The 26,563-nt window shown below is 43.7% G+C and overlaps 1 protein-coding gene across 5 annotated transcripts in view; it reads right to left on the bottom strand.

Moving 5' to 3' along the window:
* Positions 1-26,563, bottom strand: part of ppp1r12a (protein phosphatase 1, regulatory subunit 12A) — a 51,760-nt gene that overhangs the window by 16,686 nt on the left and 8,511 nt on the right. For 3 of the 5 annotated variants that reach the window (XM_079334681.1, XM_079334679.1, XM_079334677.1), the window contains exons 2-13: positions 14,317-14,447; positions 10,667-10,785; positions 6,524-6,683; positions 5,815-5,959; positions 5,655-5,729; positions 5,459-5,550; positions 4,734-4,891; positions 4,523-4,644; positions 2,053-2,277; positions 1,603-1,694; positions 1,210-1,323; positions 266-418 (exon numbers count right to left, since the gene is read on the bottom strand). In XM_079334681.1, the coding sequence (XP_079190807.1) occupies positions 266-418; positions 1,210-1,323; positions 1,603-1,694; positions 2,053-2,277; positions 4,523-4,644; positions 4,734-4,891; positions 5,459-5,550; positions 5,655-5,729; positions 5,815-5,959; positions 6,524-6,683; positions 10,667-10,785; positions 14,317-14,447 (1,586 nt within the window). The remainder of the gene's footprint in view (positions 1-265; positions 419-1,209; positions 1,324-1,602; positions 1,695-2,052; positions 2,278-4,522; positions 4,645-4,733; positions 4,892-5,458; positions 5,551-5,654; positions 5,730-5,814; positions 5,960-6,523; positions 6,684-10,666; positions 10,786-14,316; positions 14,448-26,563) is intronic. The other 2 variants (XM_079334678.1, XM_079334680.1) reach the window with 2 other exon arrangements.

Here is a 26,563-nt window from a genome sequence, read left to right as displayed (position 1 = left end):
TTAGCTGCTACTGCGAAACTGCCGGCAAATATGACGCTGAACAAACTTTGACTGGTCGCAGGGCAGCGCTAACATATACTTTTCTACTTCAGGAACATATCATGGTTGTCGAGAATCAGCTTTGACCCCCTTTGAATGATCATTTGGACATCAAAAGCAGCTAGAGGAACACACGACACATGGTAGAAACTCCAGCAGCGCAGAGACACGCAGTCAGAGAGGGATGGGTGAAGAGATGATGGTGCCCTGTGTGAGGCCGGTGTACCTGCGGTAAATGCTGTAAGACTGGTAGTGGGAGGAGGGTGGCTGCCAGGGTTTAGTATTACAGGTGTTAGGGTCCAAGCTGGAGGTGGACGAAGACTTGGCTGGCACGTCCCGCGTGCTGCCGCTCCGTCCTAGTGCTAGCGTGTGGGACGTGCTGGCGTGTTGGCAGGCGGGTGGGTGGGCAAGAGAGGCATGTTAGCGGTGGTGGCACACACACACACACACATACAAAACACACAGATACAGAATAAGAAACACTTATATTCAAGACTAAAGCTTTGCACACTATCACTGCATTCATTTCATAAGGGGTCAGCTGGGAACCTGTAAGTAATCATGCGTTTGGCATGCTTAGAGTAAATGTTTTTTGTTGGGAAAACATGAAAAAAAAATCTAGTTTTCAAGTACCTTTCACATCGTAAATAATTGCTAATTGCTTGATTTTGTTGGAATCAAGTTTTATCTTAAAAAAAACTCAGGTTATTCTTAAAAGGTCTCCAGCAAGTATATTCCCCATATGACATGCGTACAGCCTACGTCCAAATCTAGGTTCTGTGCCATGATCAACCCTGAAAATGTGTTTGATTTGGTAGCCAGACAGTTATATAGACTCGTAAAAACATCTGAGTAATGCAGTGTCAACTGACTGGCACAGCAACCTGACAGGACAGGTACAGTCATGCACCAGACTCTGTGGCAGTGATAGAGAGAGGCGTTTCTGCATGGTTCTCTCAGTGGCTGCTGCTGTGCATCAAAGCATGTGCGAACATATCTCTGATGACATCACCCAAGCATAATGTACAGTAGATGATGGATATACAACTGTCAATGCGGTCTGAGAGCTAGTCAGCTTCATAAAGGATGAATTCGACCAGGCGAGGACAGAGATCTGATGGATGATGATGAAGATGAAGTTTGGAGGATTGAGTTGCGGCAGAGGCTGACCTGCGCTGGTAGCTGGGGGTTCGGTTGGTGGAGGCGCTGCCATCACTGTTCTTCATGTCGTCGTCCCAGCGCCGCCGGGTGTATGAGCCGCTACGTATCAGAGCAGTAGAGTCCCTGGAGAACCACAGGCTAAAATTGTACCCGAACTTTCCACAAATACAAACTGAAATATACAGTATATGCTACATATGTTCTCGAGAAGACTGCAGATTTTCCGCAGAAGTATTTTTTATTCTAAGTCTACCATATATTCTCCTGCACATCTTAACCAGAGGCAGTGACTGAGTGCCACGCACGCCATGCAGAGCATTGTGGCTTTAGCCAGCAACACACAGCAGTGGGCAGCAGGTGCCGCTTCATGCTAACACGTTGACACAGAACAGCTCAGCTTACCTGTTCTCCTTCTCGTCCATGTCCGAAGTACTGGCTAGTCTCCTGGGGATGGTGGGGGCCACATAGGCTAGCCGGGTCCCTTTATCCTTCTCCTGTCGACAAAGGGACAGACCAGAATCTTAGTTTTAGGTCCTATGCTTAAGTTCTTTCGTAAGTTTACAACTCTAAAAAGTCAATGTATATAAAATAATTGATTTGCTCAAAATAGCTAACCTAATAAAGCTTTAAAGTGAGATTCTTTTTAAAGTAAAAACTATGATTTCAATTTGCTTATTGTTTTCTATTTGCAACGAAAACAGAACCATGCACGATGTTGCTTCAGTCATAACAAAACAGTTTGGGATCAGGATTTATGTGGTGTGCGACATTCTGGAGACTGAGCAGTCTAAGTAGCAAACGCATAACTGGGAAAAAAAAAAGAAAAAAGTATGAAACTCTAGGACAGTTGACCTTCTCTTTCTCTTTATTGTCCAGCGAGGAGGATAAGCGAGGGCTCGAGGCCGAGCGCATCACCCCGGTCGTGTCCTTCTCCCTCTGAGCCTCCTTGGTTGCTGTGATCTCAGCTAGCGCCCCATAGCTGCCTGTCTTTCTCAACCCCAGCCGCCAGGATGACGGCGACTCATCCTTCCTGTCGTCCTCCACTTTCGCAGAGATTTTCGGAGCAGGTTGAGTGACCTGAGAGGGACGAAGGGCAGCAGGTCAATGCAAAAATCTTTGTTTTATATGAATACGTTTCATTAGGATTTTAGTCGTCCTGGTGAGTAACACAAAGAGAAGTTCAAACCAGTTTGCATGAAGCTTTAAAGGCTTTAGTTTTAAAGATGAGGAGATTATTCTTTTAAGGAAGGGCATGCAAGTTAGGAGTCACGATCACATCTACTTCGAGTATGAAACGCTCTTGTTCAGAAGGTGCTGAATGGGTCATTAACCTGTTAGGCACCTGGCATCCAGTTGACTGTCAAAACAAACCCTCAAAACAGACAGGTAACGAACGAAAAAGCACAGAAGCCACACAGAAACACAGTGAAGGCACAATCAGGACGGTGCATCTTCTGACTAAAAGTGCAAACACCACGAAGGGTTAATGAGTGACCATAAGCGTCACCTGGTTGGAGCCAGGGTGGTTAGAAAGGGGAGGGGGGGGGGGGGTGTTATGGTCTTTGTGAGTGCACAGGTGCATGTAAGATGAGACACGAACTCTGGTGCACACCAAATGCCTCACCATAGGTTTTTTAGGCACCAGAGAAATGCCAGTTTTGCGCAAGCCTTGTCGCCACAATGCAGGACAGCCTGGCTCCGCCACAGGCATGAGGGGAGTAATACAATCAGACTAAAGCCAACCAAGACAAGAGCCCAGGATGAGGAAAAGACGCAGAGACAGAGAGGAAGGGAGGGTGGGGAGGATGAGGCAGAAAAAAAAAAGCCAGAATAAGACAGAAGCAGCAAAAGAAACACACTTCATAGCAAGGATAGATTCTTTTAAAGGCCTAGTCACACCACACAATGTTTACTGCCAAACCAGGGAAGGAGGGGGGGAGAGGGGGGGGCTACCATTGTTGTTTGGTAGTGTCAAAAATTGGGCGTTGTTAATGTTTGGTTCACTCTTGTTAAGACAGAAGACATTGTGTTGTGTGAGCAGCTCTAGGCCTTAAAGAAGGACTGAAACATGAAGATCTTTGCAAGAAAAGAAGCCGAGAAGAGAAACATTCAGGTCGTCTGAGGCAGGTGGACAGGTGGACTGAAGGGTGCAAACTCAGAACCCTGAAACGTGGCCTCTGTATTAGGGCTGCATTCACGAGTGTGAAATGAAGATGACGTCTGGGATAAGGTTCTTCAATTTCTCTGTACGCTTCAATTCAATGTCTGAAAATGGTACAATCTTCATTTTAAACATCGATTTTAACTGAAAGCATCAAAGCTCAAAAACAAACCTTCAGATCTTGGAGGTAAGAACATAGCATACTACAACTATGTTTTTGGTTAGCGAGTTTTTAAACTTCTTATCAAACAGGAAGCAATTAAATTACAACAACTTATAAGATGTTCAATGTGTATATTACTTATTTAGCATCCAAATGTGAGTGAGGTTGGAGAAAAGAACGTCCTTCGTGTTAATAAGGATGATTTGTTCCAAATGATGTATAATCCTTTTTTTTTTTTATAGAAAATGTGGAACTGCAAACATTTCTTGCATTTTCTGGGAGCCTAAAGGGTTAAACACGATGCCACATTACGTTTTTGTTTAAAGTAATGGATTGATGCAGCACACGTACAACAGGGTCAGTTTAGTTAAAGACTTGGCCTTATCTGACCAGCAGAGGGCAGCACACTCACAGGTGGGAAGCCCTAACAAGCAACCATATCTACTGCTCTTTATACGTCCAATAACTAACCCAGTAGTCATTTAGTAAACTGCAAACTCAATCTTAAACTTCCACCCATCATTCCAACTGTCAGCCATTTCCATATTTCGTGAACGCCAACCCCCCCCCCCCAAAAAAAAAATAAATAAAAACCAGGCGTTCATTTACACGCTCAGTGTGCTGCAACATGAAGAGTAAATCAAAAGAGATTTCTCAGATGGCCTGGAGAATTATCTGAACTCATTTATTTAAACCCTCTAAATCTCCAACTGACTGTGAAATTAAGTTTGTATTCAAGGGGGAGAAACCCCAAATAGATTATGAATTTGACTGATCTGTGTGTACAAAGAGGCTCCAACATGTCTCAGCGGAGCAAAGTTCAATTTGCTGCATGAAACCGAGGAGGTGCAGCGACCATGTAATGTTTGAGAGGAAAACTATGACATGATGAGGTTGGTTTGAAAAAACCAAGTCGCTCATGTGAGTGGAATCTGCCTGTACCGGGGCGGCTGTCTGTGCAGGTTCAGGTGATAACATGTTCATCCACCAGATCATACCTTCTTTTCTGGTGAAGTTGGGGTCGTCACCTGGTTAGTTGGACTTGCTGGAGAGGTCACTGTGATTGTGGAAGGAGCAGGCGTCGTGCTGTTGCTCACTGATGCTGCAGGCTTGGTCTTGTCTGGAGGAGAGAATAAAGTTGTGAATGAAAAATGTTGTCAACGATACACATACTGGTAAAACTTCAACACTATTCTCATGATACAGTACCTGCTTCAGTCTCCGACTCGGAGTCTTCGTCCTCATCTTCCTCGCTGGAGCAGCTGGACTCGTCCTTCTTCCCCTCCTCTTCTACATCCACCTTCTCGGGTTCTAAGGTCTCGATGCGTGGGGCGCTCTTCTCTGGTTCCAGAAGCAGCGTTTCTTTGCTGTCAAGGACAAAAGTGCAAAACGTTAGCTTAAAAACCCCAGAATAACATGCTCGTATAACAGCATTCTGAGCTGTGACAACGGATAAATAAAAATGTTTTAAAGGTGGCTCTGAATGACTGAAAGGCTGGCAGATCTGACTGCAGCGGTTCAGCTCGATGGGATTATGACTGTCCTCAATCTTCACAAACATTTGCTGCGTGATGTATGACATCTATTTTGTTGATCCTTTAGATGTAGTTATCAAATATTTGTGGAAAAGATATACAAAGACAAGATGGTAACTGGAAAGTAAAGGCACATTCCAGGCGCCCTCTGCTAATGCTAATATTGGCCGCTATGATAAATCGGTCGGACTCTACTTCTGCTTCCATGTCTTCTCAATAAATTAGAGTCATGAATCTTGAGTTATGTTTCTATGTAACTATGTTAACTGTTCTGCTGAATTTCTAATTAAATGAAGGCTAGAGTGAAGAAAAAAAAAAAAAAGAAAGAAAGAAAGAAAGAAAGAAAAGAAGTGTTGATCAATGGTTTCTATTCACATTCTACAACATTACACTGTTTACCTCTTGACTGGTTTCAGTGATTGGTTGTTGTCCCCAGTGGTTGTTGTTTCAATTATAGGAGATTTCTTAACATCTTTCTTGTCACCCATCAGCTGGAATAAAGAAAAACAGATATCTTCAGGGAAGGAGGAAAGACAGCAAGGAACACAATCTATCATCTGATTCTACTTTCTCCTCTGCAGCCACGCTGACTCACCAGATTTTGCTTTTTCTGTAATTCTTCTATGTATCCCAGAACGTCTTCATCTGCTACATCAAAAGCCGTCTGGCCCTGAGGAAAATAAAAGAGTCAAAGTTATCTAATATATGGGTGGCTCTGCGCTCATTCGGCGTTTTTAACAGTGCCTGTAACTCACCATTTTATTAATGAGGTCCATGTCACACAGATTCTCCACCAGTATCTTACAGGCCTCCTCTTTGCCCCAGTGTGCGGCCGCATGTAGAGGAGTCCAGCCATCATAGTCTTTAATATTTACATCATATCCAGCTTGGATTAAAAGCCTGCACAGAGGAGGAATGGGGAAACAAAAACAGTTTTTCTTAGAATTAGCAAATGTTTCTCAGTTTAATTCGATGCACTAATCTTTCAAAGTGCAGCGCAGGCTTTTGGAAGTGCGTCAGCGTTGTGGCCTCGGATCAGAATTATGAGATACAACCACTGAACACGTGGCCACGTAATCTGTCAAATTTGAGTCATCCTTTAAAACAAGAGCGGGAGGAGATTGGCAGATTTTTAAACTCCTAAAGTTTCAGCTGTGACGTGGAACGCTTTTTCGATCTGTGTCTTGTATAAAAGGCGGTCACACTAAACATGAGAGGTCTTTCGAGCTATCTATGGCAGTAGAGTGAGCTGGCTGGCTTCCCAGACCAGATGGACAGGCGGCTGAGGATCCTTTTCCTCGAGCTGTGGAGCTGTATTAACAGCCCACAGGAACTGTCAGAACAACACTTTGACAAAGCGCAGAAAGCAAAGAACCTACAATGCTCAGCCTCATAAATGGCTCGACTATAAATAGCTTTTTTATAATGTGGAAAACTGGAAATACTTTCAAAATCACTACTTACTTTAAAACTTCAACGTATCCCTTCGCAGCAGCCACGTGGAGCGACGTCCCCCCGGACTTGGCGTGCCGGACGTCTTGGATCTGGCCAATGTTTAGCCACTGCCGGGCATCCCTCAGCATGATCCGCTCCTCCTCTTTCCGGGCTGCCTCGATGTCCAGCCCTGGTGGGTGACAGGAGAGAGTGATGCGGTTTAAAGTGGTGCGAGAGGATTACCTGCTGTGAGCTATAACGCTGAACTTCAGCGAGCCGAGGACAGAGGTGCAGTATGTAAATATGGCAATAAACTTTTGCATTGAATCAGTTTTGGCGCCCCCCCCATGGACAAAGCAAGGCCTTTCATCTGTTATGATCTTGTCCTGTACATGCTGAGGTAATTTTTTAATAAGCCTGATTACCTGTAAAAATCAAACATAAGACTAATTTCAATTTATTTTTTTTTTATTTTTATTTTTTTTAAATCTGCTCTGCCACCTGCCCCACGACAGAGTTTACTAGCATTAAAAAAAAAGACATTTAAAAGGCATCCATCTGCTCGCTGATGTTCTTGTTTAAAATGGTAGGTCATAAAGAAGCGTCAGTATTCATTTCAAGCTGCTTCATAACAAGATTAAAACACCTCACAGGTGCTTTAATCTAATTCATTGCATTCAATGATCTCAGGGTGGAAAAATTACAAGACATGATTCGAGCGAACTTTCTGACCACTAGAGGGAGCTGTAAAGCATTTCTGCTGCTGTGCGTTTTTTTTGTGTGCTAAAATTCAGTCACTTCCACAATGAAATAGTGGCTGCAAACGCACACGGGCCTCGGCCGGTTAAGTGGGTCAATATGTCTAAGCTATAAGCTGCATGCGGCGCAGCAGTGAAAGGAGGCCTGTGTTGTCTTGTTGACTCCTGGCTGGAACACAAGACGGGATGAAAATGTGCTGCGGCGCGAGTCGTCGAGTCATCAGCTGAGAGTTAACAGCGGTGAACTGTATAAACAGTGATTTGAGAAGTGTGCAGTGGGACGGAGCCAAAACTTCAGCTGATCTTATAGGTTGTTTTTTTTGTTCTGCTCCCCAAGTACATCATCACTCACTTCCTGACAACCCCCTTTAGAAAGCTCAGAGATTGCCTTCGAGCTTTAAAGGAATGAAAGAGGACGCCTGTGTGTGCAAGTTTGGCTTCAGAGAGGAAAAGTCTAAATCAACCCCAGAGAGGTTCGCGAGCTGGAAGAAGCACAAGGAGAGCTGATCAGCAATGAGCACACACTTATTTTCCAAAACAAAACAAAGCAAAGCAAAGCAGACTTTTTTTTTTTTTTTTTTTGGTGCGTGTTTGAAAGTTGGACCTTTAGCGTCTTCAAAATCAGTGAAAAGCTTTCTGCATTCAACAAAGGCTCAAAGAGAGCACGTCACCATTAATATTCTGCAGTGTTTTTAGGGGCGGACATGTTAGTCATGGAGATGATTTGTGAATCGAGGTCCAAGAAAGTGAAACCAAATGGGAAGAAGGTGACTCAGTGTCTGACTTTATGTTTGACTAGATTTCATCTATTACTTCAAACCAAGCGGTTGACTCTCATGTTGGCCACCAGTGTGAGGTTGTAACCAAAGCAGAATTTCAAACTTTGATGCAGCAGTCAAATAGAGACCCAGCACACTGGCAGATTTCCTCTTTGTTTTGTTTCTTTGGACAGTGTAGGGGGATGTAGGGGAACGTTATCAGAAACATTTTTTCTTCCTGCTTCAGCTGTCTCCGCTCTCTTTTCTTTCACGCTCTGGATCAAACCTGTAAGCATTCAGAACTTGTTATAGTCACAAAACAGTTCATAAGGGCTCATTTCCAGCCACGTGTTTTTAACCGTTATAAATGCTTATTCATCTGATTTTCAATGCAAGGTTTGTTCACAGCAAGTCTATCAAATCAGGGAGAAACCCCCAACACTGTCAGTGTCATTCCAACATGAGCTTTTATGTAAACGTATCAGCGATGATGTACGCGTCAGCTGGAAAAGGAACAGGAGAAACCTCCGGGTGTGTTCAGTGAATGTAGGCAATGGGAGCCGGCCAGGTAGGGCGACGTCCTGTGATCTCTTGGGAAGTAGCCTCCACTGTGTCTATAAAAAGCAGTGAGCCTAATGGCCTCTAAGTAGGAACTACAGAACAAGAACAGAGCGGAGCAGTTGGCAGCAGTTCAAAGTTGAGATTTTTTTTTAAATTATTATTATTTTTGTTACAGAGGATGGCACATCTTCTACATGAGCAGACGCAGAGAACAAAAACGACTTGGATTTCCCTGATGCTCAATGAGAAAACACCAAATACAGAGTGGGACAAAATATACAAACTAATCGTACTGAATCATGTGAAACAACTATCCAATCTCTGCTGCCACCAAATATGATAACTAACTAGAGAAATGTACCCTGAAGCGAGGCTTACAATAGTTACTGGCTTTAAAGGTAAGGCCAAAAGAAATGACGTTATTTTTAGCTCGGGGTAAATTACTGTCACTCAAATCTAAGAGCGAGAGACATCTGTGAGACTGTCCACCATTTGTCCTCTACATCAGCAGCAGCGCTTTCGAAGCAGCTGATAGAGGGGGAGTGAGAGCCAGAGAGGCTGGCAGACAGGCTGTCCAGTCACTTGACCCAGCTGAGGTCGAGGAGAGCATCTCGAGGTTGTTCCCGTCCAGGAGAAACTAGGGCCACTCGCTAACAAGTTTAACCCCATGACTGGCGTCTCTTTGAGAGGAGAAAATCACATTACAAGCATACGGGAGTTACACAACAAGCTCGTTGCATAATGCTGCCTAGCATAGGGACTGAACCGAGCAGCGGATTGTCTGCAGCTGCCCCTGAGGCGAGGATCAGAGCAGAGTCACTGTTCGCTGAAGATTTATCCAAAAAAAACAACCAAAAAGAGAGTCATAGAAAAGTCTGTCAACAGTAACTACATCGTGCACAAACCTGAAGACAAAATTTTTTCCAAAGTTTGAATCTGAAGTCGAGGGGCGTGATAGATGAAGATGTACTTTCGGATCTGCATCCATTAAGGATGGATCTTAAAGGAGGCGGCACATCTATCGGACGTCGGCATATCAGAGCTGACAGCAGCTGGTGGCCGAGAAGTGTTAAAGATTTGGGTGCGAGTATCGCAGTCGTTATGCAACACGTTCAAGGAGCTCTGGGACCAATCATCACTGGACGCCATTATGCTTTTAAAACACGTCGTTGACCTTAACTTTAAGACCCGTCAGTAAACAAACAAGTACCTAAACGATTCCTTTCTTCTAGATTGCAGCAGATGCGAGATCATTTCTGATGATGCTGCTGTTAAGATGCATGGATTAACAAACCGAACGCAGACTGGGCTCGCTGTGAAGGCTTGCATCTCATTGCGGCTATAAAAGTGGCGTTTCTGTCTACACGCGAGCCACAAACACCTGCAGTAAAATGAGAGAATTTAAAGCTGGGTAGAGGTGCCCCAGACAACACAAAGCCGACAGAGCTTTATTAGTGAATATGAGCTGAGGAGCACCCCTCTGGCCTCGGGCCAGTTAACACGTCTGTGCCTGGCCTCGCACCATAGGGGAGGGCCTTTCATCATCTCAAGAATGCCGCGGCGCTGCCTGGCCAAAAATAGAAAGACTCGACTTTAGAGTTTAGAATCATCACAAGAACGCTCACAACACAGCTGGATCACCTTTTGATATTATGTAAGGTTTTTTTTTTTCCTCTTGAAGTGAGGGAGTAAAAAAACAAACAGAGATCAGGTTCTATTTGACAACAAACTCAAATAAGCCCCTCCCACATGAGCTATGGTGACATGAACACGCTAAGCACGGCACGGCTCTTTACATGTTAGCGCTCTCTCTCTCTCTATATATATATATATTTATATATTTATTTATTATTATTTTTTGCAGATTTGGAGCATTATGGGTAATGTGCAATGTACAGTGTTTTGTTTTTTTTGATTGTTTTTTGGTATGTGCTTCTTTGTTTACATTGTTGTTGGTATAGTATATCTTATCCTTCCTTCACAGGTTGTATTGAACAGTGTGTACAAATCTTCACGGGGGATTTTTAGGATGATGGAAGGATGAGCCAGTCGTCCAAAATGGACCAAAAAGGAAGTATTGCAGATTCCCTAGATACCTTGTCTGTTGATCTCATTCTGCAGGAGCTCCTCCATCGCCTCTTCTTCGGCGATGTCCAGCGGTGTCTCCCCCTCACTGTTCACGACACCCACATTCGCACCCTGACTGATGAGATACCTGCAAGGAAGAAAAAAAAACACATAACATTTAATGGTTTTTTGTCCCACAAAATACAAGATGTAGTGATATTCATGGAGTGTTATCATTCTTTGAGAGTTATTTTTATGCAGATCAAAATCGGAGTCTTTTACATGATGAGAAGGATAAAGCGTGTGGCGGATTCATTCACTTCCTGAAACAGTTAAAGGGCCGGAGATGAGTAATGTTGCTTTTGGGTCAGTGCCAACGTTAGAAGACAACCGCAGTCTGAAACTCCTGTTTTACCGGTCACATCTTTTGACACCTCCAGGCCAACTTAACCACGTTCGCCAATTACATAGATTACCTTATTTGTTCAAATAATTGAAAGCTTTATCTGTGGCAAACCTTGACAGATGTTGCAATTTCATTAAAATTTTTTCTGCTAAAGAAACCCCTGGGACATGTTTATATGTAAAACATAAATACTGAAGAAAAAAACAATGCCTTTATTTAAAGTAGAGGATGAATGCTTTCTAGTGAATTCTAAAGAGCTATAATGCAAATCTATTTCACTATGGTGCATGTTCACATGAGATGAAACTCGTGTGGAAACGTCTGAGGGTCTTCCTGAGGCTGAGCAAACGCAGCGGAACATGACACGCCCACATCGTAAAGACAAAGAGGAGTGGCACACATCCAGGCGCTTAACTACCGTTCAGCTCCTCTTACAGTACTGCAACTTTAGTCGACATCCCGTACTCGAGTAAAGAGAATGTGCTCGGCTGAGCTGACATCGACGAGAAGGTTGAGACTGCAGCACGACGATGCCGTTTCAGTGTCGCCTTTTACAGCCAGGTGAGAGCGAGCAGCAACCTCTGCCGTTGAGAAATAAAGTCAGTGAAGAAGTTACTAATGAACCTCTGCAAGACCCAGGAAGAAACACATTTAGGGGCGGGCTGATAAGCCTGACGGGAAGCTGTTGGTCTGGAGGCTCGCCTCTTACGAGATCGACCACAAGTTAGTTTGAGTCAGCATTTCCAACAGGACGACAGCCGGCCTTCTCGGGCTTCATAGCACCTCTTCAGGAACCAACGGGAGACGTCACTGAGACTGTGTGAATGTTTTATACAGTCTGAAAAAGATCACCGATATTTTAGAACAAACCAATCCTCTAACACAAACACACGTGCATGTTGCTTTTGCATTATGAAGAGTTTTCTTCTACCAAAATCATCTAAATACGCATTTGTGATTGCTCTTTATCCGTGGCTTTTTGATCTCCATGAGTTTGTCCATCAGCACAGATTGAAAACCTTTTTTAACATCTTGACTTCAGCTGCTTCCAATCACAGCTGCGGTGAGACTCAGGCCCTTTTCATTAGGCCGACACACCACATGAAAGGGGCTCAGTGCTACACACACACACACACACACACACACACACACACACACACACACACACACACACTGACTGACTGACTGACTGCAGTCACGTTTCAAACTTTTGATGTCTTCTTGATTGGACTTTCTATTCAGCCTATTTTCAGTCAGCGTCACTGGGTTTGGTTGTTTTGTGGTTCAGATTCCCACTGCGGGCTTCGCGGGCGACCCTGGCATTAAGTGGCTGCAGTGACATCGGGGGGTCTTTGGAGTTCCCGTTAGTGTGAAATGAGGATGCTGGGATTGAAATGAGTCCACTGAGAGTTCAGCCACCCACATCAGGTTGCAGCGTTTCTCTCTATGACACGACGTCTCCATTAGTCACCCGTGGCGGGCCAGCCACTTGACCTTTTCACTCAGCGTGAGGCAACAGCTAAGTCATTGTGTTCTGTAATTTTAGCCAAGTGCTGAGGTTGTGTTTACGACGACTACTGGAAACAGGACATGCTGCGTCTGGAATAAACAACACACCCCAAAAAAAAAAAAAGAAAAAAAAAAAAAAAAATCAACTGGTGTGGACATTCTGTTAATGAAGGGACTCGTTTATTGTTGGAAAAGGCTACCAGACGTCGTTCAGTGTTCGCAGAGAGATTTCAGCTTTACGGTGTGAGCTGGACAAAAGAGGATTTTTATTGGTGCCAACACGTCGACCAATTCTTTATGAACCGACAAAAAAATAAATCAATCAATCCTACTCTTGCAGAATCTAAAAGAATACCTCAGGTATTTACAGACACTTAAAACAGGAAAAATCCAAAGGCACTCTCAAGTAATTGGTTGCATTGTAAGTAGAAGCAGCGCTGGGATAGAAGGCTAACGTAAATATGAGAGAGAAAATTCTTTCAAGTCAGGGAAACCAGGTTTGCCGACACTAAGTCCTGATTTTGAGGAGATTTCTGCTGAAAATATCTGATTAGTCTTTTTCGTTTCCAGCGATAAGTAGTGCAAATTAAATAGGTCACAGCATTCCTGCTCGAGTGGAGTGGATTTTGCTGGATTTTACTTTTTGGTTTGGTTTTTTTGGGGTTGACTGACAGGTCAAAACTTTAAAAAGAAGAGGGCCATGTACTCTCTAAGATTGTGGAACTTCAACGAGATTTCTTTTTACCCTTTTAGCTGCAGATACATTTATACAGAAATCCCTCATTCTACCTCCTTACCCCCCTTATAATCAACTCTATTAAGAGTATGGAAGATGTGACTTCACGCTGATGAACATGAGCAAAATGGGCTCCCTATAATCAGGTATTTGGGGATAAATCTGCAGCGGCCATGTTCCTGTAATGTAACACAGAAGTAAAGCAGGTCACAGCACACTCCCAATATACTGAACAATGAGAACAAATGAGCTCCTTCAGCCCGTTTCAAAATCCTCCAGATAACATCTCTGTGTTGTGTTCAGTGTCTTCAGTGCTGTCTTCTACCAGAGGCAAGAACAACGCCGGAGCTCGACTCCCGATAGCTTTGCCGACAGTGATCTCCAGATATTTGATTACATCACTTTTATCAATGTGTGTCAGAGCTATCAGATGATAGATCCGAGCTCAGATTGGCTGCTGCTGCAGCTGCAGAGAACTGCTGAAAAGGCCAGAGAAATGAATACATATCCAAGTACAAGTTTCAACTTTCTGAACAAATACGAGAAGACTAGCTCTATGTTAAAGAACGGCTGTGGCACCAATAAATGAGTCCTAATTGTTCTTTTTTTTGCTATAAAATAAATGTACAAATGAAGCTAGCTGACATAGCACATGGGCATTTCTCAAGTCCAAAAACATTAAAGCCTTGCACAAGGCCAAGCAGAGCGTGCATTAATCTTGCTGGCCCTGATATAAAGACAAAGGTCACTAATGGGGGGGGGGGGGGGTGCGCGCACACAGAGGTGACAGGGAGGGTGCAGACCTCAGCTGGAGCGCAGCCATGTCAGCCCTGATGCTTCATAATCCAAATTTAATTGTGCTTCACCAGTGAGACTCTCATACAAGAACCCCACTGACCCCACTGCTTAGTTGAACTCCAGACTGAACGGTGTTGGAATCAGGAAGAAGAAAAAAGCACTTTCTTAGAACGTGATGGATACCACACGGATACACAGCTTCTTAGAAAGCGAGCCTGCTTCAAACTTACTCGGCTATGTCGAGGTATCCGCAGGAGGCTGCAGCGTGGAGAGGGATCCAGCCCTCGTTGTCAGGCTGGTTGATGCCGGCTCCATGCTCCACCAGGAAAGTCACCATGTCCACATTGTCGTCTATGCATGCCTGAGACAGAGAGAGAGAGAGAGAGAGACAGTGTTGATTAAGGTCACTGCAATGAACCTAGAAAATGTGACCTGCGTGTTTTTGGACGTGCACATGTGCATATTCGCTGACGTCAGTCTCTGACGGATTCCAACGTGCGTCCAAAACTGTCAGTGAATTTTGGCAGCTGGAGCATTCCCAAAATGCCTGCGCATAGCGGGGGTGCTTTAAATACCACGTAGCATAGTAGCGCTGGTGGAGGCAATGGGGGTGCTGTGCTTTTATGCAACTATTTGCTTTTTTACAGATGCTTGAAAACGACGGCTTCAACATCACTTCGCTTCGCACAGTGGGCGAGAAAGCAAACCGCTGAAATAACCAAAGAAAAACAAACGCCATGCATTCTTCTCCTTCACCAATCAGCTAATGCATAACTCGGTTAAATCCACATCTGAGGCATACATCTCAAACTGTCACAAAAGAGCATCAGGAGGATGGACAATGAAGAGCGTGTTTAACCGAAAGCAAAGCAAATCATTGACAGATGAGAAGGTAAACAACAAAGAATGATACCCACACTAACCTATACATACTTCCAGTGGGAGGCTTCTAATTTCAGATCTTCTGACTCATGAAGTGGGAGGTGTTGTGAATTCACCGACATTAAGATTTGTCAAGTTCTCCCCAGGGTTGGCGTACGGTGGGTTTCTCTTTTACACTGAAGTTATACAACACTGTTATGGAAGAGAAGTGTGCATTCTTTCTCACACCTGACACTCCCAACCCACCACAGCGGAACAAACTTTGACATTGTTTGCCTTCTCGAGGAATTTCCAATGACTCTCTGGGAATTTTGTGTTACTGTACAATTCTGAACAATCAGGCTATGAACTGTTTTTCCAAGGCCGATTTCTAAACTACAAGTCCCATAGATGTCATGTACTGCACTTCTTGGCCTCACACCTGAGAGGGAGCACGATGTCAAAGAGGTCACATTTCCACCAAAATAACATGCCAGAGGAAAGGCGGTAATGGAGAGGCTGAACCGCAGCGCCCCCTTCGGTCAGGACACATAAGGTGGATCAGATGTTACCTTCAATCAAAAAGGTTGAGATGTTTCTAGAAAGGAAAAGAAGCAGAAGTGTCTTCCTGGAAAGCTCCACAATGCTTGTAGTTCATATTGAATAGTTAGAAAGTTCAAATCAACTTGGTAAATCACATGGTAAATCAAACTTTACCATGTGAAAACAGTAGCCTGAGCTGCCTTGCTCTCTCACTTCTGGGGGTTGCTATGACAACCAAAGCTTCGACAAGAGAAACAGACACACACACAGGCCGACACACAGCGGCCTCACGTTTAGGGCACACGACTATCTGGCTGGAATCCTTGTCCAAATTTGGGCCGTTTACAACCCCCGTACATGGCCAGAGCTGCAGAGCGCCTGCTGCAGAGGCCTCACTGAGCTTATCTGACGGCGTGTGTGCGTGTGTGTGTGTGTGTGTGTTGATGATGTGGTTCGGTGGTGCGTGGATGCTCAGGCTGAGTTTATCCAGGTACCGATGGAGTTTGAATCCGACTTTGTTACTGGGCAGACTGAAAAAAAACCCCAACTATCTCGGTTTGCTGGTCATCCCCATCGAGTGTAAATAACGTCGCTAAACATTCTCATATCAGAGGCCAGACTGTTGTGTCCTTCCAAATATCACATTTTGGCACAACTACAAGGTCTCCTACAAAGGAACCCCCCAAAAATAAACAAGAAACGAAAAGGATATTTAAGAAGACTGGAGGAACGGCCTGTTGATGACGGGTAATGTTACCACCGTGTTTCTATTTTTAGCCGTCAGGTTCATCAAGCTGCATGGAGAGCTGGAGCTGATACTAAAGATGTTCTCACCTCAGGAGTAGTGAAGCCCGATGTCGACAAGTCTTGGCCTGTTTGTGTTCTTCATTTCTTTATCAATGCATTTATTCCTGAGTTATCATAGAATGTATTGAAGAATGCTTTAAATAGCATCCATGCTACTTATTGTAAGGTAAACAAAACTGCAATGATGAACTTTAAAAAGAAAAATCTACTGTAAATAATTGTTTATCACTCGGGATGCACTAATGCATCGGTTGAAAATTGCTTTCAGAAAATACCGACCCTGTTGACAGATCAGCCAATCAGACCAATCTGTGTTTTTTTTAAAAAGCCATATTCAAGCTGCAGAAGACGCAGTGTTTCATTCCCTGTGAGGTACCCATGTCCCGGTCTTCAGAGGTAGTAACAGGGGTGATTACAGGGTCGAGATCGGATCAGCTGAGCCAGCGGGGGAGCGCAGTGTGTGTGTGTGTGTGTGTGTGTGTGTGTGTGTGTGTGTGTGTGTGTAGAGCCCCCGCCGAGCCATGCTTCCACACAGCCGGATCGCAATCTGTCAATTCTGACCGGGACGAGAATGTTAGGCCATTGGGGGGGAGAAAAAAACAACATGAATGTCCAAAGATGTGAGGACGGTCGGGCTGAGTTGCGGCACTGTTACACAGTCTGAAATGGTCAAGTGTTGCATCAATGTAAGGCTCGCAAGTCAGTACTTATTATTTAACTGCTAATTCAGAGAAGACGTGTTTATCTTGGGTCGAAGAAGTCACCCATCGGACTGACTCGTTTCTTTTTATGGTGAGACAGTGAGAGAAGACGTGTTTCAGTGACATTTCAAGAGGAAGGACTACAAGAAGACCATTTCATTAAAAAAACAAAACATGAAGAACAGCCCTGATGTTCACAAGTCGGTGTGATATCTGGCATCATAGTATTTAATCACTCAGTCTTGAAATTGTGTAGCAGGTTAAAAAAAATTTCTGCTTAAAAATGACAGGAATTTAAAAAAAAAAAAGTTACAGCTCCCTCGCTTTCATCTAAAAACTGTCCTCCCCCCTCCTCCTCTACACCCCCCCCCCCTCCTCCCCCCGTCAGCCGCTCCACGCTTATTATCTCTTCAAAGTCCTCTCCCTCTCTAAGAATGGAAACAAGCCCCTTAAGGCGAACGATATGCTCGCTCTGACCTCCCTCTTCTCCACTGCGTCACCTTCCTGCACTGGCTCCTCCCAGCAGCCAGCAGATCCCAACAAAGGTAATCCCTTAATGGTCGTAATTGTCTGCGGCTGACAGGTGCCGAAGTGACAGCCTGCGTGGAGAGTATGTGCAGCGTAGTGGCCGGAGGGACGGCACAAAGAAGGAGGTAGAGTCAGGAGAAGGCACAGTGGCATCCTCTGTATACGCTGCTGTTAACAAAAAAAAAAAAAAAAAAGGGAGGAGGGGGCCGAACAGCACACGGTTTGGAAACTACGCACAATTAAGCTCCATTGTTCATCATAGTGAGTCAGACAGAGTCGAGGAGTGGGTTTGAGGTTATATTTAAGTTATTTTAAGAAACAAAAGTGGGTTCAAACCCGTCACAATCAGCCCAGTGGGTTGACATACAGGACCCGTGCTGCGCACCGAAACATTCAGACGTGTAAGTGAGTCACTCGCAGACGCGTCGCCATGATAACCTGTTTGTCCAGTGTGCCTGAGAGAGGGGGAGAAGAGACGCGGCCCTGTCACGAATGAAGACGACAAGATAGATGTTACGAGAGGGGGAAAAAAAGGGGGTAGGACAAAAGACTTGAAATAAAACAAACCTCAGGTAAAAAAAAAAAAAAAAAAGTGGATTTTTAAATACACTAAGGTAAAACAAAAAAATCCTGGATATTAAAGAAAGAGAAAACTAAGCAAATGATCAAGCCACAATGCATGTCATATAAGAGTGAACCGTTTGGCTCTACAACATGTGACGACTCCACGTCAGGAAACATTGTATCCCAGCACTCTGCCATGCTGGACTCCGGGATAAGTCGTTGCCGCTCTTTCTGATAAAAGGACTTCTCTAATGGAAGCTGAGGCTTCTGGGAAGCAGTCCTTTCAAATCAATGAACACAGGAGGATCCATTTGGTTTGTCGATTGAGTTTAATGTACGCCATGTAGCCAGCTCATCTATTAACCTTTGTGGGATGTGATAATGGGGGAAGCAGGATAAACAGAGAAATGTACCGTGTTAAAGCAGCAAAGCAGAAGGAAAATCACAGTGCAAAGTTAATTTAGATAAAAATAGAAGAATGTAAAAAAATATGCATGAAGCAGCTGTAAGTCTGAATAAACATGTTAAATATGTTAGAATTTCTAATATGAAACGAATCCAAATAGTTCTGGGTTAACGAGTCAGAAATTAAGAATATTGTTGGGGGAGGAAAATAAATCAATCAGGTGAATGATGTGAAGTGTAACACATTGTAAAAGTTGATATTTGTAGGACTGCGAAGTGCAGCAGGATCTACTGTAACGCTTCAGCCGTCTATTTGATCCTTGAGGTTGTGACAAACCACTTGGCATCTCATTTCATTTCATCACACGGGACGGCTCGTACCGTGCTCCTCAAAACACTGACTTTCAAACACTAGACGTGTCAGCTGGTGTGCACCGATTTGTGGCGTGTTCAAATAAACATCAGCCAGATGTAGCTGGACAACCACGCTTGTATTTGTTGAGGAAAGAAAATGGCCTCAAGAGGCTCTTTATGAAAAGAGAATTTAAGAGAAAACTGAGTGAATGTGAAGTACCTCAAGATAAGGTGAAGTTCGAAAATACACACTATCCCCACTATCTGTCCAAACTTAGCTAGATAAATCCTAGGATTAAAATACAGGGCAAATATTGTAAAACGTCACACGCTTATCGATTAACTGCACTTAAACGTGGCCAATTATGGGCCCTATCAACAGATCCACTTCATAAAGCTCCTCGAACCAGTGGAGATAAACATGGAGAGGATCAAGACAGAAAAAATAAAGCATTCCCTTCATATGCACCAGTCTAAATCCTGAAATAATATGGGAGGAATTCGAGCCCTGCTCCCCTAGCAGCAACCCGCAAAGAAGATGGGACTAAGCCATTCTCGGAGCAGGCCCAAAAATGTACCCATGACATGCACCCAGGAAAAGAGAGGCAGGCCAGTTGCCATGACAGAAAAGCCAAAAAGAGAACATGGGTTCAGGCTTTGTCTGGCTTCTGAAAGAAACATCAATAAATAGAGAAAAGACTTCATTATGAAGCACGGAGGGGTTGCTCAGATAGCCCCTGAAGGCAGCACAAAGATCAAACCGCTGTGAGACAACATCAGAAAAATCATGAATGTTGCATCTCAAGGTGCCATCTTTTTCCCCCCCTCTTGTAGGGATGATTGACTGTTATTTTGTGATTCTAATGACCTTTTAAGGCAAAAAAGGGGATGCATTTTAGTGCTAATAAGTGGCTGCCACTGCTAACAATTGCAGTTAAATATAAAATATCATCAAAACAGAAAAAAAATAGAAGACTCAAGACCCAAGAACAGCCACTTCACGACTCTCTCTTCCATCAACACATTTTTTGCATTTGACATAACTTAATGACTTCATCAACACGCCTTTGCTTTCTTTGGCAAAAGAAGAAAAACACTTGAGCTGAATTTAAACAGACGCGCGTCATTAATTCATCGCCCATGATATCAGATCAGCAGGTGAAGCATGCAGCCCGTTGGCTCTTTGCTGCATGTCTTCCCCAACTCTCACTTCCCAAATATCGCTTCCTGTCCTATCAAACAAAAAAGGAAGCAAACTGTCTGAACAACTGTCTGAATACAATTCCCATAAAAGTGTAGAAATGTGAAAGTAAAAGTACATGCTTTTAGTCGACAAACTATTCAAAAAAAAGGGAATGAGCTTAAAAGCTTTCAAAAGAAACAATAAGATATTCCAATGAACTCTTTTAGCACATGCTTCACTTCAGACAGACACGTTTGACTTTGCTGTAGAGGGGTAAAGCTACTGTGTGTACGTTTATTTTCTTCTGGCCCAGCATGTAGAAAGCTGTCGGCTTAATTTAGCAGCACTCAACATCAAGGAGACACTTGAACATCCCTTCCCTCCTTAACTTCCTTTCGTCGCACCCCTCAGCTGGCCAACTCAAGCGCCCTCCAGAAAGCTGCTGCTGCGTCTCCGGCCGAAGAAGCGAGCAGGCCTTCTCCACTCGTGAGAGTCAACGAGGGACATCATGACCAATGCTTAAACAACATGCAGCTGGTCATTACAGTCTTGTTGTAAACTGATTATCAGACGTACACAAAAAAAAACAGCTATCCATGAGCTCTTCAATCATTCAGTTAAAAGCAGCACAGTTACAAACAGTTAAATGGACTTTTTGGTCACTTCTACAAAGCATTATGTAGGAAGCTTTGCAGTATCATTGCAATAATTGTGCTGCTCTTCACTGAAAACGTAAATTAATTCATCAGGTTCATTGCAAATACTGCTCTGACTAACATGTACCCAGCACTTAAACCCTGCTGTACAAAAAACAGCTGACTCTGTTGGTGCGTAGAATGACAGTCAAGTAAGACCTCAAAACCCCGATCTTCTGAAAGGGGACATATTATAACCTTTTTTCACCTTTTCAAACAGTCCCCCTGTGATCTTAATGAAAAATCTGTGCTGAGCTTTGGTCCACATATACCATGAATCAAGCAGCAGAGGAGGTTTGTGACCCTGTAGAAACCAGCTCTCTCAGAACAATCTGTTTTGGTGTGTGTCTCTTTAAATGCAATGAGCCTCCTCTGAGTTTTCCCGCTAGAGATCGCTCCTCTGTAGAGACAATAAAAATGGTGGACCGGCTGGAGGTAGAGTCCATAGGTGGAGATACCAGGGCAAGGAGGGTGCTTTCGCACCAGAATCCAACTTGTGATGTTACAAACTGAGAACGTTGAAAACGGAGCATTTTTCTCTGTGTGTTAAGACTTAAGCAGACCACAAACAAAGGACTTGATGGATTTATTTCAAATTTTGTGGGTGGATAGACACTCAGGTTATCCAAATAAATGTTCAAAAACACTAAAAGTGGATTTTTCATAATAGGGTCCCCTTTAAAAAGGTAATGTTTCACTCTGTGCGTTTATTCAAATAATTTTCACTCTGTTTTCGAGAGTGTTTTTAAAGCCCTGTACACAGTTCAGGTTTTGGCTTTATTTGCAAATGGTGGCGAATGGAATTTTCTTTGTGGTGCTCAATCATTGAATAGTGTCATTAAACAGAGACATGTCTTTTGAGAAAACAACATCCAGATTCTTTCGGGATAATCCGCAGACCTCACTGTCAACAGCTGTCATAAAGGACAACTGAACTTCACACTGAATAAACAGTCCTGACAAAAAAAAGGAAAGAAAACTATGCGCTCAAATGTCTGCAGATTATGCACCAGTCTCTAAATGTAAAACTAAAAGTGCAACAAACCTGAGAGATTATCCCTGAGATTGTACGCCACAGCTGTTTAAACTTCCAGAGCCCACAAAAGGCTTTCATTATGATTATGATCCGGACTTCGGCTGCGATCAAAGCACCTTCCCGAACACAAGAAAAAAGGCACATAGAGGATGATATCACAAACATTTTTCTCAAAGAAAAAAAATTAAAAGTCATAAAAACAAACTCCAGCTGTTCATTTTTCTCTTGCCATTGTGTGGTGCTTTTTTTTTTGGTGTGATGTAGAGGGTGGGATAAAACGCTGCGATTTCTGCACGGAGATAGATGATGGCTGAAATATCTCCATCAGTCAGAAAAAGCAAAAATGGTGAAGGTATGATAGCATAGGGTTTCTCAATCCTTTAATGTACACAATGGAAACAGGAAGAAGCCAGAATGGGTACTTTCAGTAAAGCTCATTAACAACACAGGACTTTTTATGTTTGCACCCATATAAAGCAGCAGCAAATCAGCTTTTTTTCTCCCCCTCAGCCTGGAGAAGCACACAATCCTCTCTGCAACCACCTTACCAGTAAGCAGCAGAGGCCCTGGACTAGCATACCAGTGGAGAAATTCCCAGATAAGTAGTACTCCTAGGCCTGGGGCTTCAGGCATCAGCGCTCAGGCCACTCCTCACGGGGCTACGTCATTGACTGAGAGGCGCTCAGCCACTTCCACAAAAGGAATTCCTTCTTACCGCCTGCATGTAAGTATGAGTGCGTTCTGTGTCTGCGTTTGCATGCGTGTGTTAGAAACGGATCAGCCCGGACAATAAGGTGAATAAAATATAAATAATATCAAACAATACATGAATTAAAAAAAAGGGATCATACGATTAAGGAGTGAATCTATATTTATGAGGGAAGCTTAAGTGTGTTTGTCTGTTTTGTAATGTAGCTTGTTTCTGTTTGTGTGCGTGTGTGTGTGTTTGTGTATTTACGCCAGAGACAAAGAGCTCACAGCTCCTGTGCTATTGGCAGGGTTCATGAGGCCAGAGGGTACGAGGGGGAGGGTTAGTGCGCTGCAGGGCGACCAGCTGGGTCCCTCCACTAGATGAGCTCTGTTGGGAGCTGTAACTACACTACACTACACACACACACACGTATATACACACACACACACACACACACACACACACACACACACAGCCTCTGCTTTCAGCGTGCTAGCTGCTGCTCCTGCTACTGAGAACAACCATATATGGCCCTGGGATTCCCATGGAAAAAGAAGAGCAGGACTGAGGAAGAAGAGGAGGAGGGGGAAGAAGAAGAAGAAGAAAAAATGCCGGCGAGATTGTAACTGTATGTTTCACTTGGGCTGTTCGCTCAGCAGCAAAAACAATAGCCCTACTTGAGAGCCAAATTAGTTTCCATGTGAGGGGTCCAAAGGCAGGGGGGAGGGGGGGGGGGGGGGCATCGGTGGGTGAAGGCAGAGAGGTCATACAGCCACGGAGAGATGGCAGAATACAACCTCTGTTGATATTTCCATATAATAGGAGCCTTATGTGGAGGACAGTAGATAGCTCGGGCAGCGCTCACTGACAGTCGACTAAAGAGGCATTGAGAAAGGTCCACTCCACACTACAGCACCCCCCCCCCCCCCCCCCCCCCCCTCCCCCCACCATACTGGCACGGCGTCCTCGCTCACGCCAACAAGCGAGGAACCCGGGAGGTTAAATGGATAGTGTGGGTGCCAGTGTCTACCCAGCAGGCATTCTCCCATTTTACAGCCATTAGAGCACAAATATGGATCCACAACAGAGGAACACAGCAACACAATGACCCTAAAGTTCTAAACAGTGTCACACAAAGGCCAACAAACGTGTGATTATTATTTATGTGCAATGGTTAGGACCGATACCAGTTTCTAAAATTACAATTTAGCCATAGCCAATTCTATATTCTGGGTTTTTTTGATGACTTCTTTGAATGTTTGTTTTTCAAATGAGCCATGTGATCGCATGCATTTCGATTGTTAGGAGGTCCTGCTCTTGAAATAACAAGTCTTACAAGCTGCATGTTGCAGATCTTTCACTACTTCCAAGCACGCCAACTTTTTCCTCTCGCATTTGACCATGAAAACAAACCCCAGCTTGTCCAACAGGTAAAGCTGCAGGGCTTCTAAGTACGAGTGATACTGTAATCCTGATTTCAAAAAGGAATGATATGCAGCACATTCTCCACCACGTCAGAAATGTAAACACCTATTCAAGTCATCAAACCAAATGTTAAGGCATCATGCGAGCTTTAATCCCTCTGTTTTAGGTAAATTAGCAGAAAAGGGCAGGACAGGCGGCGTGAGTATGAGTGTGCATGCGCCAACGTTCGGCTTGCATCAGTAATGAAGAAGAGGGAGTGGAAGAAGCAGGCTCGCCGGTGGAGCCCCAAAGAGGAAATGAGAAAAATAAACAGCCACTTCCTGTTCCTCTCTGGCCTGAAATCTCCAACACCCCTGATCCCTCGTACCATCACCACTTCAGTGAGCAGAGGAGAGCAACAGCTCATTCCTCCCCGCGTTGGACTGCACTTCAGACCACAAAAGGGCTAACATGAGTTAAACTCAGATATGAAACAAGATAAAGAGTCCAAGGCAACCAATATTGGGTAATATTTCATTGTCACTGACTAAAAATTGTGAGCTTAGCCCTGCACGCCAAACTGCACAGAAACATCACTGCCATTGTTTTTGTGCAATTTAGACAGTACCTACAGATTTCCCCAAATAGAGGATAGAGACGGGCTTTAAAATATTCAAATATTCCATCTTAGTTGTCATGTAGAATCCTCCAGAAATATGAATGACAATCTGTTTTATTACAGCTTGGGTACAGATTGTTTGTATTTTTTAATTGGGGTACCAATGTGCATTCTGAATAAGCATAAAATAGGGTAAAAAAAGGGCCTTATTTGATGCTTAGCTGTTATCATTTATTGATCAGAAATGTGGCTAACAACAGCACAAAATGTCCAAACATGCACGTGATACCAACACCACGTGATCTTTAATACGTTGACAGTCGCATTGCGATGATTTTTTTAGGTCTGTAAGCAGCTGGATGAGGGACTGTGGTTAATTAAATATTCATTAAAAACAGTCGGCGACCGTCTAAGCTTGATTGGACTCAGTGACCGGACACTTACGCTCTATAAAACACGGTAGAAGACGATGGAATTAATTCATTTCACTGGGTCTTATTATTTTGCAATCAGGCTTTCAATTAAAACATTACGACAGGAAACAAACGGACGTGTCTATTAGCAAGAAATCTGGCAACACAACATGTAGCATTAAAACAGATTTAATAGACTCACAGCGTCATTACTTGATGATTCCTCACGGAGGCGTTTATGACATTAACTAGGGCAGCTTGAACAGCAGCTCATTGGCCAAAGGAGATGATGTCAGACAGCGGTGAAAAGTAGCTGAGAGATTAAGCGTGATTATGAGTGACACTGAATGAACACATTCATCATCATGCCCTTTACCTTTTAAGGACATTTCATATTCTTCATTGAATCTGATGAGGTGATGTATTGGTATAAGACTGATCAAACCAAGTCAGTCCATGTATCGCCTGTCATGTCATTTTGTCAGTTAGCCTGCAGATCACACCCCGAGCATTAACAAGGCTATATATTGCATTAAAAAAAAAATCTGATATGAAGAAAACATGCTATGACACAAAGAATGAATGACTATGTAGAAATGTGGAATACCTGTAAGAAACATGCAACAAGGTATTGTGATGATTGGGTTAGCAAGAGAGATGCTGAAAACAGAGGCATCGTGCTCACACAGAGGACATGCAGGTCCATTCGGATCAGAAGCCGGAGTACTCGGTCAAGCTCTGTGCACTTTCACTGACAGTGCTATTCATCTGCAGGAAGAGTATCATGCACCAGAGGGCTAATGGGGTAGCATCACAGCTTACAGCAGGTTCATTTAATCTCACGGCCGCTCGTGGATCAGTGCCGACAAAAATCAATGCCAATCGAGTGAGGATGCAGGAAGACGTTCGCTCTGAAAGCCGATGTTTAAGCACTATAATACTCTGTCACTGGTGTTGTTTTCCTGGAATCAAAGTGACCTATTTGTCCACTGTAACCTATCTGCTATCTGTCGTCCTATTTGTCAGGTTTGATGAAGGATTTATATGTAATATAACTTGATATTTCTTGACAGGTGAACATGAATAGGAGCAATAACGGGTGAATATGGATCTCACAATGTGCGGCTGAAATAGTACGATCCCCACGTTCACCTCTACCCCTCGTGACATCATCCGAAGATGCAGCCATGTTGAGGATAAATGGAAAGAATGTAACCTCACCCTTGTACAGACAACAAATGGACAGACGCGCTCTGCCTTAATTGTACTCGCGGCTCTGCGTAAGACAACTAGGAATTCACAGAGACTCAGGGTCCATGTGTTTTCCGTTAAAAAAAGAAAAAAGCCAGCCAGAGGAGATAGCGATGGCTATTAATCTGTTCAGGCCAATTTAACCTTCTTTAAAACTACAACACCAGAATGATATTTAAATCACACATCAATAACTGTTTCAATATCACAGCGACAAAAACCAAAGTTCTCTTACTTTTCATAACTAAATATTGCAGGCAAACTCCTGTACACTGACCAAAGCGCACAAATACTTTGGCAACATTTTGGTCCAAACCACTACCAAGATATTTGTGCAATTAAGACAGTGCTCTCGCTTTCCCCTCGTGCGCAGCTTTCATTTGAATATGTGCAGTTCTATTCAATCTATTCACTGATGTGAT

Source organism: Symphodus melops, assembly GCF_947650265.1.
Source record: "Symphodus melops genome assembly, chromosome: 22".
NCBI classification, from domain to species: domain Eukaryota; kingdom Metazoa; phylum Chordata; class Actinopteri; order Labriformes; family Labridae; genus Symphodus; species Symphodus melops.
The sequence above is the reverse complement of the archived record's forward strand: the minus strand, read 5'-3'. Positions and strand labels throughout refer to the sequence as shown.